Source organism: Enhydra lutris, unplaced genomic scaffold (genome assembly GCF_002288905.1).
Source record: "Enhydra lutris kenyoni isolate GAN:26980312 unplaced genomic scaffold, ASM228890v2 scaffoldscaffold31, whole genome shotgun sequence".
In the NCBI taxonomy this organism is placed as follows: Eukaryota; Metazoa; Chordata; class Mammalia; order Carnivora; family Mustelidae; genus Enhydra; species Enhydra lutris.
Genome location: NW_019154115.1, coordinates 6,572,864 through 6,589,612, shown reverse-complemented (window position 1 = coordinate 6,589,612; position 16,749 = coordinate 6,572,864). Strand labels below are relative to the sequence as shown.

Below are 16,749 nucleotides of genomic sequence, written 5' to 3'. Positions count from 1 at the left end.
CTTGCTGACAATACCTTGCCTACTTGAGTAGTTTCTTTCAAGATCATGTTGTAAGAGTCGACCAGAGAATGACGGCATTTCTTTATTTAGCTTGAATTCAACCTAAAAGACATATTTGGGGGAAAATTTAACAGTAAGTAATAAAGATAATTATAAAATTATGTACAATACTGACACAAGACACAACACAGATGAACCTTGAAAACATGCTGAATAAAAGAAGAGAGACATAAAATGGCACATGGCATAGGATTCCATCTATGAAAAACTGATAATAAAAAAATCTAAAGAGATAGAAAATAGATTTATGGTTTTCAAAGGGGGTGGGAAGGGGGAATGGGGAGTGATTGTTTAATCAGTACAGGGACTCCCTTTTGAGTGGCAAAAGTTCTAGAACTACACACTGATGATGGCTACACAACCTTGTGAATGTATTTAATATCACAAATTTGTACAACTTAAAATGGCTAAAATGGCAGTTTTTATGTTAAGAGTTTTTAGCGCACACACACACGCACACACAGAGTCAATTTCATGGGGTCAGATGAAACTATGCTATAAACCACTTGCAATTCCTCCATATGCTCACCACAAATACAATGATTAAAAGAACCATTTTCTAGAAAACAAAAGCAAAAATCATATAGCAAAAAGTAAATTCTGTTGAAAAAAAATCACTATGTTTTTATCATCAGAATTCCTTTTAAGAATCCAAGTGTAGGGGCGCCTGGGTGGCTCAGTGGGTTAAGGCCTCTGCCTTTGGCTCAGGTCATGATCCCAGGGTCCTGGGATCCAGCCCCGCATCGGGCTCTCTGCTTGGCGGGGAGCCTGCTTCCTCCTCTCTCTCTGCCTGCCTCTCTGCCTACTTGTGATCTCTCTCTGTCAAATAAATAAATAAAATCTTTAAAAAAAAAAAAAAGAATCCAAGTGTAATAAAACTGTATATCTAAACCTTCTAAGAAGGATATTCTTTAAATTGATTTTAAATTATTTGATAGGACTGAGAAAAAAAAAAAAACCTCGTGATTAGCCACCAAAAAACCCTAAATAGTATCATAAAAGAGTTATGATGCTTCTGATTCATCCATAATAAACATTATAACAGCATTTGTACTATAACTTTATGAATTATATGAGCTAAAGGTATTTTCTCAGAACATATGTCCACTCTAGAGAAAGTAAGTGGTTTGAAAAGAATCTGGACAAGGCACATAGTTCCTAGAAATACGTTACAATGATAAAACGGGATTTTTCCAGCAAAATCAATTAGCAAAACTTTGGCAAGGATCCATTATGTCCAATTATAATAAAGAATATTTTCAATTAATCTAGCTAATTGCTATTTATTCAAGATGATCAAATGGTCTATTTTTCAAGGGTTTATTTTCACATTTAATATAATCAACTACTGCCTCCTCGACTAATGGTGTCCTTCTGTCAACCCCCTTCATGCCCCTCCTTACCCTCCTCATGCTATTGTTTGTAAACTCTGTCCTTCACTTTAGAGTTCCCCCAGTGACATCTACTGAACAATCTTTCAGGAAAAAAACTGAATTGTGATAGCTGGAGGCATCCAACTTGGGCAAAGGAGGAAAAATTGTTTTGTGTCTTGAGACAGTTCTGTGGGAGGTAGATGAGTATGTCTGAGTGCTGAGGTGAGACAGGAGGGAAAGAAAAACATGTATCTCAAAAATCAGATCTAAAGCTAGAAATAATGGAAAGGCCAGCGGATATTGTATGAAAATCTGGGAAAAAAGAATCTTGTGTTTACATCTTAACTTCTAAATAGCATTAGGCCCAATATATTTTCACTGCTAATCTATTATGTTCTCCCCTGATTATAAATGGAATCTGTAGATATATCCCCCCATATTATTACATTTTATCCATTATAAGATGCCATCAGTAGTAAGGCATACCATCATTTTACTCACTACTAAGAAAGAAGAACTTTCCTAATTCGACTATGATGTGCCATCAATTTTAAGAAGAATCCTGACTTAAGAAATGTTTAAATATAAAAAACAAAACAAAACCCACCTCTTGTAATCGGTGAAGTAAGAATCAGTTTTTTAAAGAGGCTTTTTTACTTTAGGTGGGCAGAGAATAAAAATCATTTTAGCTCTACTCTTTAAATCATGCTGTTATTTGTGTAGGTTATAAAATAATTTAACTTCGATTTAAATATAAATCTGCTTAAATCTTACTTTGCTTTTTTCAGGAAGCGATGATGTTTGAATAACCAGATGAAGCCCACAGTTCACCTGCAACGTAAAAATTATAGCATAAAATACGCTCTTAACTTAAATACACACATATTTCTCCCCAAACTGGTACAGAGAAAGATATAACAAACACTTAGAATAAAACAGAATGCTTGCTTTTCGTTTGTGGTAAATGATCATGTTCTGACGATCTGCTGAAAACAATAAAATCGCGACTAAGAATTAAAAGGTTTCCCTGTGATTTATTTCCCAAAATGTCTGCAGCGATTTGACCCTCTACCTTATAACCTGAGGCATCTGACCCTTGCCATTTCAAGTCTACGTAAATATCTCAATGGGACAGGTGAAGGAGGTGGAGTGCCTATCAATAATACATTTTTTTTTCTTAATTAAGAGAAGGGGTGGGAGATCGACTGGTTAAAAGAATTGAAATGAGTCTTAGCCTTTCACAGCAGACCAGCTCCACCTTCTGGAAGCCAAGAACCTGGACAAGACTTTGATTACCCATCACACAATATTAAATACCCTCCAAGTGCCTTGGTCCAGTCCACGAATCTCAAGCCTCGGTCAGACAATAGCTTGAGTAGATTCAGCGATCCTGGTCCCAATAATACAGCCCATCACCTAGGACAAAGACGCCAGTCAGAAAGAAAGATACGAATGGGGGAGAAGGGTAAGGCAGTAGACCCAACCTACGTTATTCGCAGCCCGGCCAGAAACAGAGCGGTACTTCCCGGGAATCATGGCAGGAGACAGTCCAGGATCTGTTAGATCTGCCTTAGAAGCGACGATACAGCGGAGACTCAGACACCGAAAGGGGTCATCTCCCAGGCAACCCGCTCAGGGGTTACCATGGAGACGACCATTTCCGGTCTGGTCCTCTCCTAAATCGGCTGGCCCACCCGGTCGGTAGAGCCTCCGGTGATGTTTGCTGGGGTCCGGTGCGTCCGCACTTCCTCGTCCTGCTTTCCTGGCCTCGTGCAAACGGAGCGGGAGTGTGGGGAGGAGGACACGGGGAAGAGGCCGGCCGCCTCGGTAGCTGTGACAACCACCACTTCCGGTCCGTTCCTCTTTACGGCCCACCTCAGTTCGGCCCGCGCGAAATTTGGATCCCGCTGCCGGTGGCGCCCTGCTCTCCGGGGAGGACCGCTGCGAGCGGACGGAGGCCGATATCCGAGCACGGCGTACTCCCCTGTGGGGCCCCAGCTCGGGACTTCCGGTGGCCGGAGGTAGAGGCACGCACGAGGCGCCGCGCTGCGCGGACTGGCGCAGGGGGACCGGCGTCTCCCCGGCTGGGAGCGCGCGGGTGTGCAGAGGCTGAGGCCGCGGCCATGCCGGCCCGCTGCGTGGCCGCCCACTGCGGTAACACCACCAAGTCCGGGAAGTCGCTGTTCCGCTTCCCCAAGGACCGGGCGGTGCGGCTGCTGTGGGACCGCTTCGTGCGGGGCCGCCGCGCCGACTGGTACGGGGGCAATGACCGCTCTGTCATCTGCTCGGACCACTTCGCTCCGGCCTGTTTTGACGTCTCTTCGGTTATCCAGAAGAACCTGCGCTTCTCCCAGCGCCTGAGGCTCGTAGCGGGCGCCGTGCCCACCCTGCACCGGGTGTCCGCCCCGGCACCTAAGGGGGAAGAAGAGGGAGAACACGCGGGCGGCCCCGAAAAGGGAGAAGAGCCCCAGGCAGGCAGGCAGGCAGAGGCCGCCCCGCGGCCAGCCTCCAGTACGCTCCTCCGGGCCAGGAAGAGGGCTGCGCCTTCACAGGTAAAGGGACATCAGAAGTCCACCGAGGGTCGCGGAAGGACCCCCAGACTGTGGCTCGGCTGTGCCACTAGTGTCACCTGGGGAAGGTCATCTCACCTCGAAGGGTTCCGTTTTCCCATCCTTAAAATTAGGAGGGTGCTGTAGCGGGGATCGCCAGGTCCTATTTGACATGAACGCTGGGGGTTACATAGTTTGCTTCTGCCTCATCCTCCCTCGGACTCACACAAACACACACTCTCATCCTTTATAGAGTCGCCTTCACAGTCCGCTGCAGACTTTTTAAATAGAAAGGGTCCCATTTGTGCAAATTTCAAGGAAAGGGGTGCTTGTAACTGTTCTTGCTCGACATTAACCTGAGCTTGAGGAAATGATGGTAACTGCCAATATGGTGAGGGAAGGGGGGTGTGGAGCCACGGATGAAAATGGGGTTTGCTGATAAATCTCTTCGCACCCCTGAACTTCCTCTTGACTGGCTCCCTGTAAGTTAAAACATCCTAGTGAGCTTAGTGTTCTCACCTTGCCCTCTTCTGCTGCCTTATTAGCTCTCACACGCGCGGACTAGACTTTGCATCCGGGCACTATATCTTCTTCCCCACTTCCCATCTTAGTGAAGACTTCCCAGCCTTCTTTGAGATAATCAAACATCAGCCCTATCACCATCACAGAGATTAAATTATGACTTTTGGTTGGATCTAAAAGGCGTTCATTTCCAGAGATGGGAAGAGTTCACCAAGTGATCGTCAGTTGATCTGTAACTGACATTTTGGCTTTGACTAAGCGCTCTTTAGCCCAGACTCAAACTTTATACACAAGGATGTCAGTCCAGGAGATTAAGAATTTCCTCACAGGCCTGTAATATTTGCTCTAGGTCCAATTGCCAGACCAAACCATTTTCCGAAATACCAGCCTGCTTCCTACATTGGAATGGGTGCTTAAGACACTTTCAAGGTATCCTGATATTACTAGGATTAAGAGCAAAATTACTAACACATTCGACAAGTCCTTGCATGCTTTTTGCCTACCATACTAGTCCTATCCAAGGCCACTGTCCTTGTTGCGCCGTATACACCAGTCATGTTGATCTTTTCCATTTTTGAACATGCTATGTTCCTTCCTACCAACAAGCCTTCACTCATTTGTTTCATGTAATACCCTGGAATTATGCTCCTCCCATTCCCCATTATCATCAATTAAGTCTTTTTACTTCAAAAATCAATTCAAACATCCTTCCCCTTTGGTCCCCTAATTATATATTTTCATTCTTCATATAGTTCATATGCTTTGGTATCATACATACTTCAATAACATATCACAATTGTCATGAAATAATTGTGTCGTTTGCTTAATGTCTGTCTTCACATTAGAATGTAAGCTCCGTGAGAGCAGGGGTCCTATCTGACATGTTCATTATTGTATTGGCAATACCTAGATAATATTTTGCAAATTTTAGGAATTCAATAAATATTTGTGGAGTGATTATGAGACTCTAAGAACACTTTTTTGTACTATAATGGAATTTTCAGTTCTCAGCCAGCTGACCTTCTCACCAGGCTGTGTACCAGTACCATCTGCCCCTTCCTTTAATTATCTGTCCACTATCACACTCATCCAACCTTTACCTAAGCACATATGTAATACACAAATGCAAATATGTAGTAAAAGAGAGGAGCATTGAACATGCCATACACACCCTTTTACCATTTTACTTCCTCATAATTATACCACCCTATCAAAACTTGGGAGAAGAAAAGCCAGGCTAGTGAAACAATCAAAGATTTTATAACAAAGGCTAACCTTGAGGAAATCCAGAGTACATACCAAACCTACTTTGCAATTAGAATATTATATATATTAATATATCTAGCCAACATTTCTAACAATCCATATTAATGCAATTAATATACTTACTGTTTATTAGGAAATTAAGTAATAGTTACTTTAGAAGTATATAAGGTTAAAAAGAGTTTAGAGTTGATAGCAATACCTTTTTAGCCAGGTCTGGATTGAGAGCCCTAGAAACATTGCTAAGAAAGTACTTGTGCGACCTCTGGCTCCTTTCCCCACTCACTGTTTTTCCAATTCCAGGACCAACTGACTAAAAATCTAATTTCCAGGCATTGTATAACATTTACGGAGGGCTATTATAGATACTGTTCTGGATAGTTGGGTTTTATGTAGATAAATGTAACTGAGTATTCCCTATCTGTAGGGAGCTTGAGAAAAGATTAGGGACTATCTCCCAGGAGAAAGGGGGCTCTGAGGAGCGCTATGTACTATCTGATATCTTGCTTCATGAGGCTGTGATTATTTTCCTTAACTGCTAATTGCTTATTTTTTATCCAGCTGTATTTTTAAATTGTCTAATTGAAATGTAAAAATGTGCAGGGAAGTGGACAAATATTGTCATTAAATTAACACAGACTGAACAAGTGTAGCCACTAGACACTCAAAGAAATCGAACACTGCTAGCAACCCAGGGACCCCTGTATCACCTGAGCTGCAGCCTTCACTCCTTGAAGAAACCAAGTTTGCTTTTTTTTTTTTTAAAGCCTCATAAAATAGAACCATTATGTAGGCATTTCTTGCCTCTGGCTTCTTTGTTCAACAATATATTTGTGAGGTTCATCCATATAGTTTCATATAGCAGAAATTCGTTTTAATTATTATATAGTGCTCCATTGTATGAAAATGCCCCAAAAATGTATCTTTTCTACTCTATTTGGACATCTGGGTTGTTACCATTTGGGGGCGATTATAAGTAATGCTGCTATATGCATTTTTGAACATGTCTTTTTCATATGTGCACACATTTCTCATGGTATATACCTACAGTTGCTGGGACATGGTATTATGCTAAACTTCAATAAATAATTCCAAGCGGTTTTTTAAAATAGTCATACCAGTTCACACTTTACTAGCAGCCTGTGAGAGTTTACATTGTTCCTCATTCTTGCCTACACTTGGTTTGTTAGACTTTCACATTTGAGTCCTTTTGCAAGGTGTGTAGTGGTGGTTTACTTTGCATTTCCCATTTTGTAAATGAAATTAGTAAGGGAACACCTTTTCAGATGTTAATTGAACATGTGGATAGCCTCTTTGGTGGTATGCCCATTTTTCTATTGGGTTATCTTACTTTTGTTGATTTCGGATTCTTAATAAATTCTGGCTTTCTTTGTCAATTGAATATGTTTCAAATATCTTCTCCCACTGTGCCTTTGCCTCTTCCTTCTTAATAGTGTCTTTTGATGTACTGAAATTCTTAATTTTAATGCAGACCAACTTACCAACATTTTTCTATATGTTTAATGCTTAAAACACTCTTATACTGCCTTCTATAAATTTAATTGTTTTTACTTTTTACATTCAGATCAACAGCCCATTCAGAATTGACTTTTGTTTATGATGTGAGATAGGGTTTAAGTTTCATTTTTTTCCCACATACATACCCAATTGACTCAGCCTCTCCTATTGAAAAGACTAGCATTTCCTCGTCCTACAGCATCAACTTTGTCATTAGTTAAGTTTCTATGCACACATTAAGTCTGTTTCCACATTTTTAAATTCTGCCCATTTATCAGTTTGCATATTTTTGCAACAGTATGACAGTACCTTAATTATTGTAGCTTATATTAAGAATCAACATTTAATTGATCAATTTCTCTTACCTCCTTCATCTTCATAGATGTCTTAGGCTATTTGGGGCTCCTTAAAGTTCCATATATGTCTTAGAATTGGTTTGTCAATTTCCACAAATTATTTACTGGGATTTGATTGGGGCTACATGGAATTTATAAGTGAATGTGGGAAGAAAGACATATTGACAATAACAGTTCTTCCAATCCATGAATGTAGTGTATCCCTACATTTACCTGGGTTTTTATGTTCCTCTTAAAAATATTTTATGGCATTCTATGTAAAGGTTTTGTACATCTTTTATTAAATTTATTCCTATTTGATTTTGCTATTATAAACAGTATTTAAAATTTTATTTTTATGTATTTATGTAGATAAATTGATCTTTGTTGACCTTGTATCCAGAAACCTTGTGAAAAACTATTTATTCCAATAATTTATAGATATTTTCCAACTTTCTACATGTCTATAACATGTCAGCAAATAGTTTTTGATGTTTGTGCTTTTATTTCCTATTCCTGCTATGCTAACTAGAAACTTCAGTACAATGTTGGGAACCAAAGAGGTGATGAGGAATCCTTTTTCTCATTCTTATTTCCAGAGGGAAAGCCTTTAAGTTTACCATTTTATATGATTTTTGCTACAGTTTTTTTTTTTTTTTTGCAGCTGCTTTTTGTCATAAAAAAATACTCCTGTCTATTCCTAGTTTTTGCTACAGATGTAAATCATAAATGATGTTAAATTAGATCAAGTGCTTTTTCTCAATCTATTCATGATCATGTATTTTGTCTATTATTCTGTTATTGTGGTGAATTATATTGCCTGGTTTTGAAATATAGAACCAAACTTGCATGGCTGAAATAAACACATTTTGGCCAAGGTGTATTACTCTTTTAAATATTGCTTGATTTGATTTGCTAATTCTTAGGATTTTTACATCTGTGTTCATGGGCAAACTCAGTCTGTAATTTTTCTTTCTTGAAATGCCTTTCTCAGGGGTGCCTGGGTGGCTCAGTAGGTTAAGCATCTGCCTTCAGCTCAGGTCATGATCCTAGGGTCCTGGGACTGAGTCCCACATTGGACTTCTTGCTGGGCAGGGAGCCTGCTTCTCCCTCTGCCTGTCTGACAAATAAATAAAGAAAATCTTAAAAGAAAAAAAAATGTCTTTCTCAAATTTGGTATCAAGATTATGCTGACTAATGTGGAGTTATTTCCTCATATCATTCTCTGGAAATGTTTCTAAAAATTGGCATATATTCATTAATAAATTTGATATTAATATTTGGTAGAGTTTGCTGATAAAGATACCAGGTCCTTACCTAGTCCTGGAGTTTTCCTTGTGGGAAGATTTTTTTTTAAGATTTATTTATTTATTTTAGAGTGTATGCACACAAGCAGGAGGCGCAGAGAGAATTTCAAGCAGACTCCGTGCTAAGCACAGAGCCCACTGCAGGGCTTGATCTCATGACCTTGACATCACGACCTGAGAGGAAACCAAGAGTGGATGCTCAACCACCTTCACCATCCAGGTGTCCCTTGTGGGAAGATTTTTAATGATGGATTCATTTTTTTTTTTTTAACAGTTATAGGGTTATTCAGTTTTTTGTTTCTGCACTTATTTTGATAAATTACACTTTTCTAAAAATTTGTCAGTTTTCAAATATATTGACCCAAAGTTATAATAATTTTTTACCTTTTAAAATGCTATATGATCTGTATGTATTCTATATGATTTTTGCTTTTTCATTTGTTTTTTTTTAAAGATTTTTTTTTTAATTTGTTTGACAGATCACAAGTAGGCAGAGAGGCAGGCAGAGAGAGATAGGAGGAGGAGGCGGGCATCCTGCTGACCAGAGAGCCCCATGCGGGACTCGATCCCAGGACCCTGAGATCATGACCTGAGCCGAAGGCAGAGGCTTTAACCACTGAGCCACCCAGGCGCCCCTTCATTTGGTTTTTTATCTGCTTCATCAGGTGTTTATCAATTTTTATTAATCTTTTCAAGGAATAAACTGCCTTCTTGGTCTTCTTTCTAGGTTTTGTGTTTCGTTTTGTTTTCATTATTTTCTGTCATTTTTCCTTCCCAGTACTTATTTTTTTCAACTTTGATTTTTTAGTTGCTAGGTTAGATTTATATAGTACTAAGCTAAATGATTAACAGAGATATTTGCTTCTATTTTTCCATTAAGCAAGCTTGTTAAAAAGTGAAAACTTCACTTAAAATTATCTGTACATATTAAGATGTGGTATTTCATGTAAAGAATATCAGAATAACCAACTTGCTTGCTTACGTGAAGACAAAACACTGAATTACCAAATACTTCATATTTTACCCCGCTGCTTAAATTTTTAAGAACATTTTCCAGTAGTGGGGCGCCTGGGTGGCTCAGTGGATAAAGTGTCTGCCTTCGGTTCAGGTCATGATCCCAGGGTCCTGGGATCAAGGCCTATGTGTGTCTCCCTGCTCAGGGGGAGCCTGCTTCTCCTTTCTCCTCCCCACTCTTACTCTCTGTGGCTATCTCTGTCTCTCTCTGTCAAATAAATAAACATCTTAAAATTTTTTTCCAGTATTTTAAAAATTATTTTTGTAAGACTTAGAGTTTTTTTTTTTTAGAAGTTTTAGGTTCACAGCAAAATTGAGGGGACTATAGAGAGATTTCCCATATTCCCACTGCCCCCACACATGCGCAGTCACTTCCAATATCAACATCCCCACCAGAGTTGGTACATTTGTTAGTACGGATGAACCTACATTGACCCATCACTATTACCCATGTGCCATAGTTTACATTATAGTTCACTCTTTTTTTTTTTTAAGATTTTATTTATTTATTTGACAGACAGATCACAAGTAGTCAGAGAGGCAGGCAGAGAGAGAGGGAGGAAGCAGGCTCCCTGCTGAGCAGAGAGCCCGATGTGGGACTCAATCCCCGGACCCTGGGATCATGACCTGAGCCGAAGGCAGAGGCTTTAACCCACTGAGTCACCCAGGCGCCCCTATAGCTCCACTCTTGATTCCTCTACTTTTTGAATTTTTAAAAAAAATTTTTATTTACTGTTCTTCTAACTTCTTGAGAGTTTAAATTGGATCATGGGTTTCCAGAACTTTCATATTAATAGCCAAAGAGGCATTTGAGTTTCACATGCTTATTTCCCAATTGTAGAATTCCCTAGAGTGGTTTTAATACAGGAAAAATTGACTTCTGAAATGAGGATATGTTAGAAATATTTTGTGGGATAAATGTTTTGTGTAATGTTAATGATTCCACTCTAAATTACTTAAGCCTAATTAATTTTTCTACAGTCTTTTGTGCATTTAAGACTATAAATTCCCTTGTAAGCATGGCATTGAGTCCCACAAGTTTTTGATATAGAATATGATTATTTAGCTTAAAATATCTTTTTATTTTCATCCTAAATTTCTCTCTTATCTTTTCATGGGTAATTTAGAAGTGGGTTTTTAAATTTCCAAACATACAGGCATTTTGTAGTTCTATTTTTGTTATCAATTTCCAGGTCGGTTACACTGTAGCCAGACAACTTACAGCATATGAATTTAATCATTTGAAATTTATTGAAACTTGTATTAGGCAAAACATAGATCAGTTTTTATAATGTTCCATGTGCACTTGAGGTGAATGCATGTTCTGCAGTTGAGTATGTGTTCCACGTATGTCTATTAATCGTGCTTACAGGTTCTCTATCCTTATAGAATTTCTGTCTACTTACTGTATTAATTACTGGGAGAGGCATGTTAAAAATCTTCCACTGTGATTTTGAATCTACGTATTTGATCTTCTAATTCTAACAGTTTTTGTGTTATGTAGTGCTAATATAGCAGCATCAGCTTTCTTTAGGTTAGCGTTGGCATAGGACATCTTTTTACATCCTTTTATTTGCGATCTTTCTGTATCCTTAAGAATTTTGGCATTACTCTCCTCCGATTGCCCCTTTGAAGAGAATGTATCTTTTTTCCTCTGGCTGCTTCTAATATTTTCTTTTTGTTTTTCAGTTTTACTGTAAAGTGCACAGGCATGTCTTTGCTTTTATTTTGATAAATACAAATAACGCTTTTGTAAAACCCTGTCTTAATATCTTCTCTCCATTTTGGTGAATTTTCAGATATTATTTGCTCAAACAGTGCTTCTGTCCCATTTTCTCTCTCTTTTCCTCCAGTACTACAATTTATATCATATATGATGCTTTCTCATCTTACCCGCTTTGTCTCTTGTGATCTTTTCTATACTTTCCAAACTTTTGTCTCTCTCTGCCTCATTTCAAATGTTTTCTTTTAACTTATATTCCAGCTGATCAATGATGTATTTGGAAATTCTGCTTCTTAACCTTTTAATATGAAGAAGAAATAATCAGATATGTGCACAAAAGATTTATTTTCAAAAATTTCTAATATAGGGGCGCCTGGGTGGCTCAGTGAGTTGGGCCTCTGCCTCTGGCTCAGGTCAGTTGGGCCTCTGCCCCCGGCTCAAATCATGATCTCAAGGTTCTGAGATCAAGCCCCACATCGGACTCTCTGCTCAGCGGGATCCTGCCCCCACCCTACCTGCCTCTCTACCTACTTAGGATCTCTCTCTCTGTCAAATAAATAAATAAAATCTTTTAAAAAATTCTAATATAGATTATTTTAATAGGTTATAGTGTATCTATGCAATAGATGTTATACAGCCATAAAAATTATGTAGAATATTTAATAACATTGAAACATGATATATTAAAGGAAAAAACAAGGTTATAAAACAGATGATTCCAATTAAAAAAACACATATGGAAAAGACCAAAAAAAGTTCTAAAATACAAAGTTATTAGCTACAGATAAAGAGATGATGGCTAATTTTTAGTTTATTTTTGCTTCTCTGGTGCAAATTTTTCTCAGTGATAAAAATTATTATTCTAATGGGAACAGAAGTTATTTTTAAAAGCCTGATTAAGTTCCTAAAATGCCATTTTTCCAGGCATAAACCTGTTTTCTAAAGAAATATTACTTATTATAGACTTTTATAATGCTTGGCTTAGAAGTAGATACAGCCAATAGAAATTGGTCATAATTTTATAGACACAAATGAAAAGGTAAGCCTTATATTTTGATTTAAGTCCTCAGTAATATTGGGGCACCTGGGTGGCTCAGTGGGTTAAGGCCTCTGCCTTCGGCTCAGGTCATGATCCCAGGGTCCGGGGATTGAGTCCCACATCTCTGCTCAGCAGGGAGCCTGCTTCCTCCTTTCTCTCTCTCTCTCTCTCTCTGTCTGCCTGCCTCTCTGCCTAATTGTGATCTCTGTCAAATAAATAAATAAAATCTTAAAAAAAAAAGTAGGTATAATTAGGTATAATTATTCCTGTTACAAAAACACTCTTAAGGGCACCTGGATGGCTCAGTCAGGTAAGCCTCTGTCTTCAGTTCAGGTCACGATCCTGGGGTCCTGGGTTCAAGTCCCATGCCAGGACCCTGCTCCGTGGGGAGCCTATTTCTTTCTCTGCCTCTGCTTCTCTCTCTGTCTCTCATAAATAAATAAATAAAAATCTTAAAAAAAAAAAAAAACTACAACAAAGGGATTCTTCACAAAAGTTTCTTCACAAAGTTTCTTTAACTTGGGTGTTTATGGCCTATGTTCCAGCAACTATGAAAGCCAACTAAAATATTTTTCAATGGTTCAAAAGCAATTGCCATGACCAGGGCACTAGATAAAATTACAAAGCAATTTAATTTTGTTTTTTATTTCTCTATCACTTCTTTTTTTTTTATTTAAATTTTATTATTTTTTTAAACATATAATATATTTTTATCCCCAGGGGTACAGGTCTGTGAATCGCCAGGTTTACATATTTCACGGCACTCACCATAACACATACCCTCCCCAATGTCCATAACCCCACCCTCCCTCTCCCAACCCCTCTCCCCCCATCAACCCTCAGTTTTTTTTGTGAGATTAAGAGTCACTTATGGTTTGTCTCCCTCCCAATCCCATCTTGTTTCATTTACTCTTCTCCCACCTCCTTAACCCCCCATGTTGCATCTTCTTTCCCTCATATCAGGGAGATCATATGATAGTTGTCTTTCTCTGATTGACTTATTTCGCTAAGCATGATACCCTCTGGTTCCATCCATGTCGTCGCAAATGGCAAGATTTCATTTCTTTTGATGGCTGCATAGTATTCCATTGTGTATATATACCACATCTTCTTTATCCATTCATCTGTTGATGGACATCTAGGTTCTTTCCATAGTTTGGCTATTGTAGACATTGCTGCTATAAACATTCGGGTGCACGTGCCCCTTTGAATCACTACGTTTGTATCTTTAGGATAAATACCCAGTAGTGCAATTGCTGGTCATAGGGTGGTTCTATTTTCAACATTTTGAGGAACCTCTATGCTGTGTTCCAGAGTGGTTGCACCAGCTTGCATTCCCACCAACAGTGTAGGAGGGTTCCCCTTTCTCCGCATCCTCGCCAGCATCTGTCATTTCCTGACTTCTTAATTTTAGCCATTCTGACTGGTGTGAGGTGATATCTCATTGTGGTTTTGATTTGTATTTCCCTGATGTCGAGTGATATGGAGCACTTTTTCATGTGTCTGTTGGCCATCTGGATGTCTCCTTGCAGAAATGTCTGTTCATGTCTTCTGCCCATTTCTTGATTGGATTATTTGTTCTTTGGGTGTTGAGTTTGCTAAGTTCTTTATAGATTTTGGACACTAGCCCTTTATCCGATATGTCGTTTGCAAATATCTTCTCCCATTCTATCAGTTGTCTTTTGGTTTTGTTAACTGTTTCCTTTGCTGTGCAAAAGCTTTTGATCTTGATAAAATCCCACTAGTTCATTTTTGCCCTTGCTCCCCTTGCCTTTGGCGATATTCCTAGGAAGCTGTTGCTGCGGCTGAGGTCGAAGAGGTTGCTGCCTGTGTTCTCCTCAAGGATTTTGATGGATTCCTTTCTCACATTGAGGTCCTTCATCCATTTTGAGTCTATTTTCATCTGTGGTGTCAGGAAATGGTCCAATTTTATTTTTCTGCATGTGGCTGTCCAATTTTCCCAACACCATTTATTGAAGAGGCTGTCTTTTTTCCATTGAACATTCTTTCCTGCTTTGTCAAAGATAGTTAAAAATGAGTTCTTTTGAAATATCAATTAATTTGACAAAACTTTAGATTGATTAAGAATTAAAAAAAGAAGGAATAAGCCTCAAATTTATAAAAACAAGAACAAAGAAGGAGATATTGATAACAACCTTACAGAAATACATTGAGTTATAAGAGAGTACTATAAACACTTGACAAATCGAATAATTTAGATGACTAAGACAAATTCTTAGAAAAACGTAAATAACCTAAAGTGACTCAAGAGGAAATAGAATATTAAACAGATTCATAACAATTAAAAAGATTAAATTAGTAATTAAAAAAAAAAAACACACACAAAGGGAATCCCAGGCCCGGATGGCTTCATTGGTGAATTCTATCAAGTATTTAAAGAACTAATAGTAATTCTTTACAAATTTTTCCAAGAAATCAGTATGGGAGGAACACTTACTTTTGAACTCAATCTCAATCCATATTACCCTGATAGCAAAACAAAAAGAGAGAGAGAGAGAGAGACTAAGCAAAATCTCTTATAAATCATAACATAAAAGTCTCAACAAAGTATTACCAAACTGAATCCCTTCACCTTATAAAAAGGATTATGTATATCATGACCTTATGGGATTGACAGAAATTAAAGGTTTATTTAACTTCCCAAGATCAGTTAATATAATATACTATAACAAAAGACTAAAGGACAAAATCCACAACTATCTCAAAAGAAGCAGAACAAGAACTTAACAAAATTTGACCTCCCTTAATAATAAAACACTCAACAAATTCCTTCAACATCATAAAGAATATCGATGAAAAACTCACAGTTAACATCATACTTAGTAGTGATTAGGAACAAGATATGGATGCCCACTTTTGCTACTTCATGTATTGAACCTCCTCACTGGAGCGATAGGATGGATAAAAAAACAAATAAAGACATTCAGATTGGAAAGGAAGAAGTAAGTCTCCTTCTATTTGCATATAACAGGAAATAGATATAGAAAATCCTAAGGAGTCTACTAAAATCTTTTAGAATTAAAGAACAAGTTCAACACTATTACAGAGTAAAAGATTAATGTAGAAAAATCAATTGTAATTGTACATTTTCAATGAGCAATCTGAAAATAAAACCAAGATAATAATACTGTATACAATAGATTCCAAAGAACAAACACTTAGGAGTAAATTTACAAAGGAAGGGCAAAACTTATACTTGGAAAACTAAAACATTGTTGAAAGTATTTAAAGAATACTTAAATAGGGGAGGAGGAGTCAAGATGGAGGAGAAGTAGCAGGCTGAGGCTATTTCAGGTAGCGGGAGATCAGCTAGATAGCTTATCTAAAGATTGCAAACACCTACAAATCCAATGGGAGATAGAAGAGAAGAAGAACAGCAATTCTAGAAACAGAAAATCAACCACTTTCTGAAAGGTAGGACTGGCAGAGAAGTGAATCCAAAGCGACGGGAAGATAGACCGTGGGGGGAGGTATCGGCTCCTGGCAAGCGGCAGAGCAACGGAGCACAAAATTAGGACTTTTAAAAGTCTGTTCCGCTGAGGGACATCGCTCCAGAGGCTAAACCGGGGTGAAGCCCACACGGGGTCAGCGGGGCCTCAGGTCCTGCAGGGTCACAGAAGGATCGGGGGTGTCTGAGTGTCACAGAGCTTACAGATATTAGAACAGGGAAGCCAGCTACAGAGACAGAGCTGAGGAGTGAGCTCTAAACTCGGGGTTACCTTGAACCGGTTGCAGGCTCGGGCAGCTCAGAGCGCTGCCGGAGGCCAGGGTGACAGGAGTAATTGGGTGCTGTTCTCTGAGGGTGCACTGAGGAGTGGGGCCCCGGGCTCTCGGCACCTCCGGGCTGGAGACTGGGAGGCCGCCATCTTCACTCCTGTCCTCCGAAACTCTATGGAAAGCGCTCAGGAAACAAAAGCTCCTGAAAGCAAACCCGAGCGGATTACTCAGCCGAGCCCCTGGTAAGGGAGGTGCAAATCCACCAGGGGCAAAGACACTTGAGAATCACTACAACAGGCCCCTCCCCC

The 16,749-nt window shown here is 39.0% G+C and overlaps 2 protein-coding genes across 3 annotated transcripts in view; one reads left to right on the top strand and one right to left on the bottom strand.

Annotated features, from left to right (window-relative positions):
• Nucleotides 1–3,051, bottom strand: part of LOC111153209 (leucine rich repeat containing 49) — a 155,583-nt gene extending 152,532 nt beyond the window's left edge. The window contains exons 1-3 of one of the 2 annotated variants that reach the window (XM_022512090.1): nucleotides 2,922–3,051; nucleotides 2,208–2,264; nucleotides 15–102 (exon numbers count right to left, since the gene is read on the bottom strand). In XM_022512090.1, coding sequence (XP_022367798.1) covers nucleotides 15–102; nucleotides 2,208–2,264; nucleotides 2,922–2,969 — 193 coding nt within the window. In that variant the 5' untranslated portion in view covers nucleotides 2,970–3,051. The remainder of the gene's footprint in view (nucleotides 1–14; nucleotides 103–2,207; nucleotides 2,265–2,921) is intronic. The other variant, XM_022512089.1, reaches the window with a different exon arrangement.
• A 449-nt stretch (nucleotides 3,052–3,500) lies between these two features.
• The window catches only part of LOC111153210 (THAP domain containing 10), a 21,014-nt gene continuing 7,765 nt past the window's right edge, over nucleotides 3,501–16,749 (top strand). Inside the window, exon 1 of the mRNA XM_022512091.1 lies at nucleotides 3,501–3,985. Within this exon, the coding sequence (XP_022367799.1) occupies nucleotides 3,557–3,985 (429 nt within the window). The 5' untranslated portion in view covers nucleotides 3,501–3,556. The remainder of the gene's footprint in view (nucleotides 3,986–16,749) is intronic.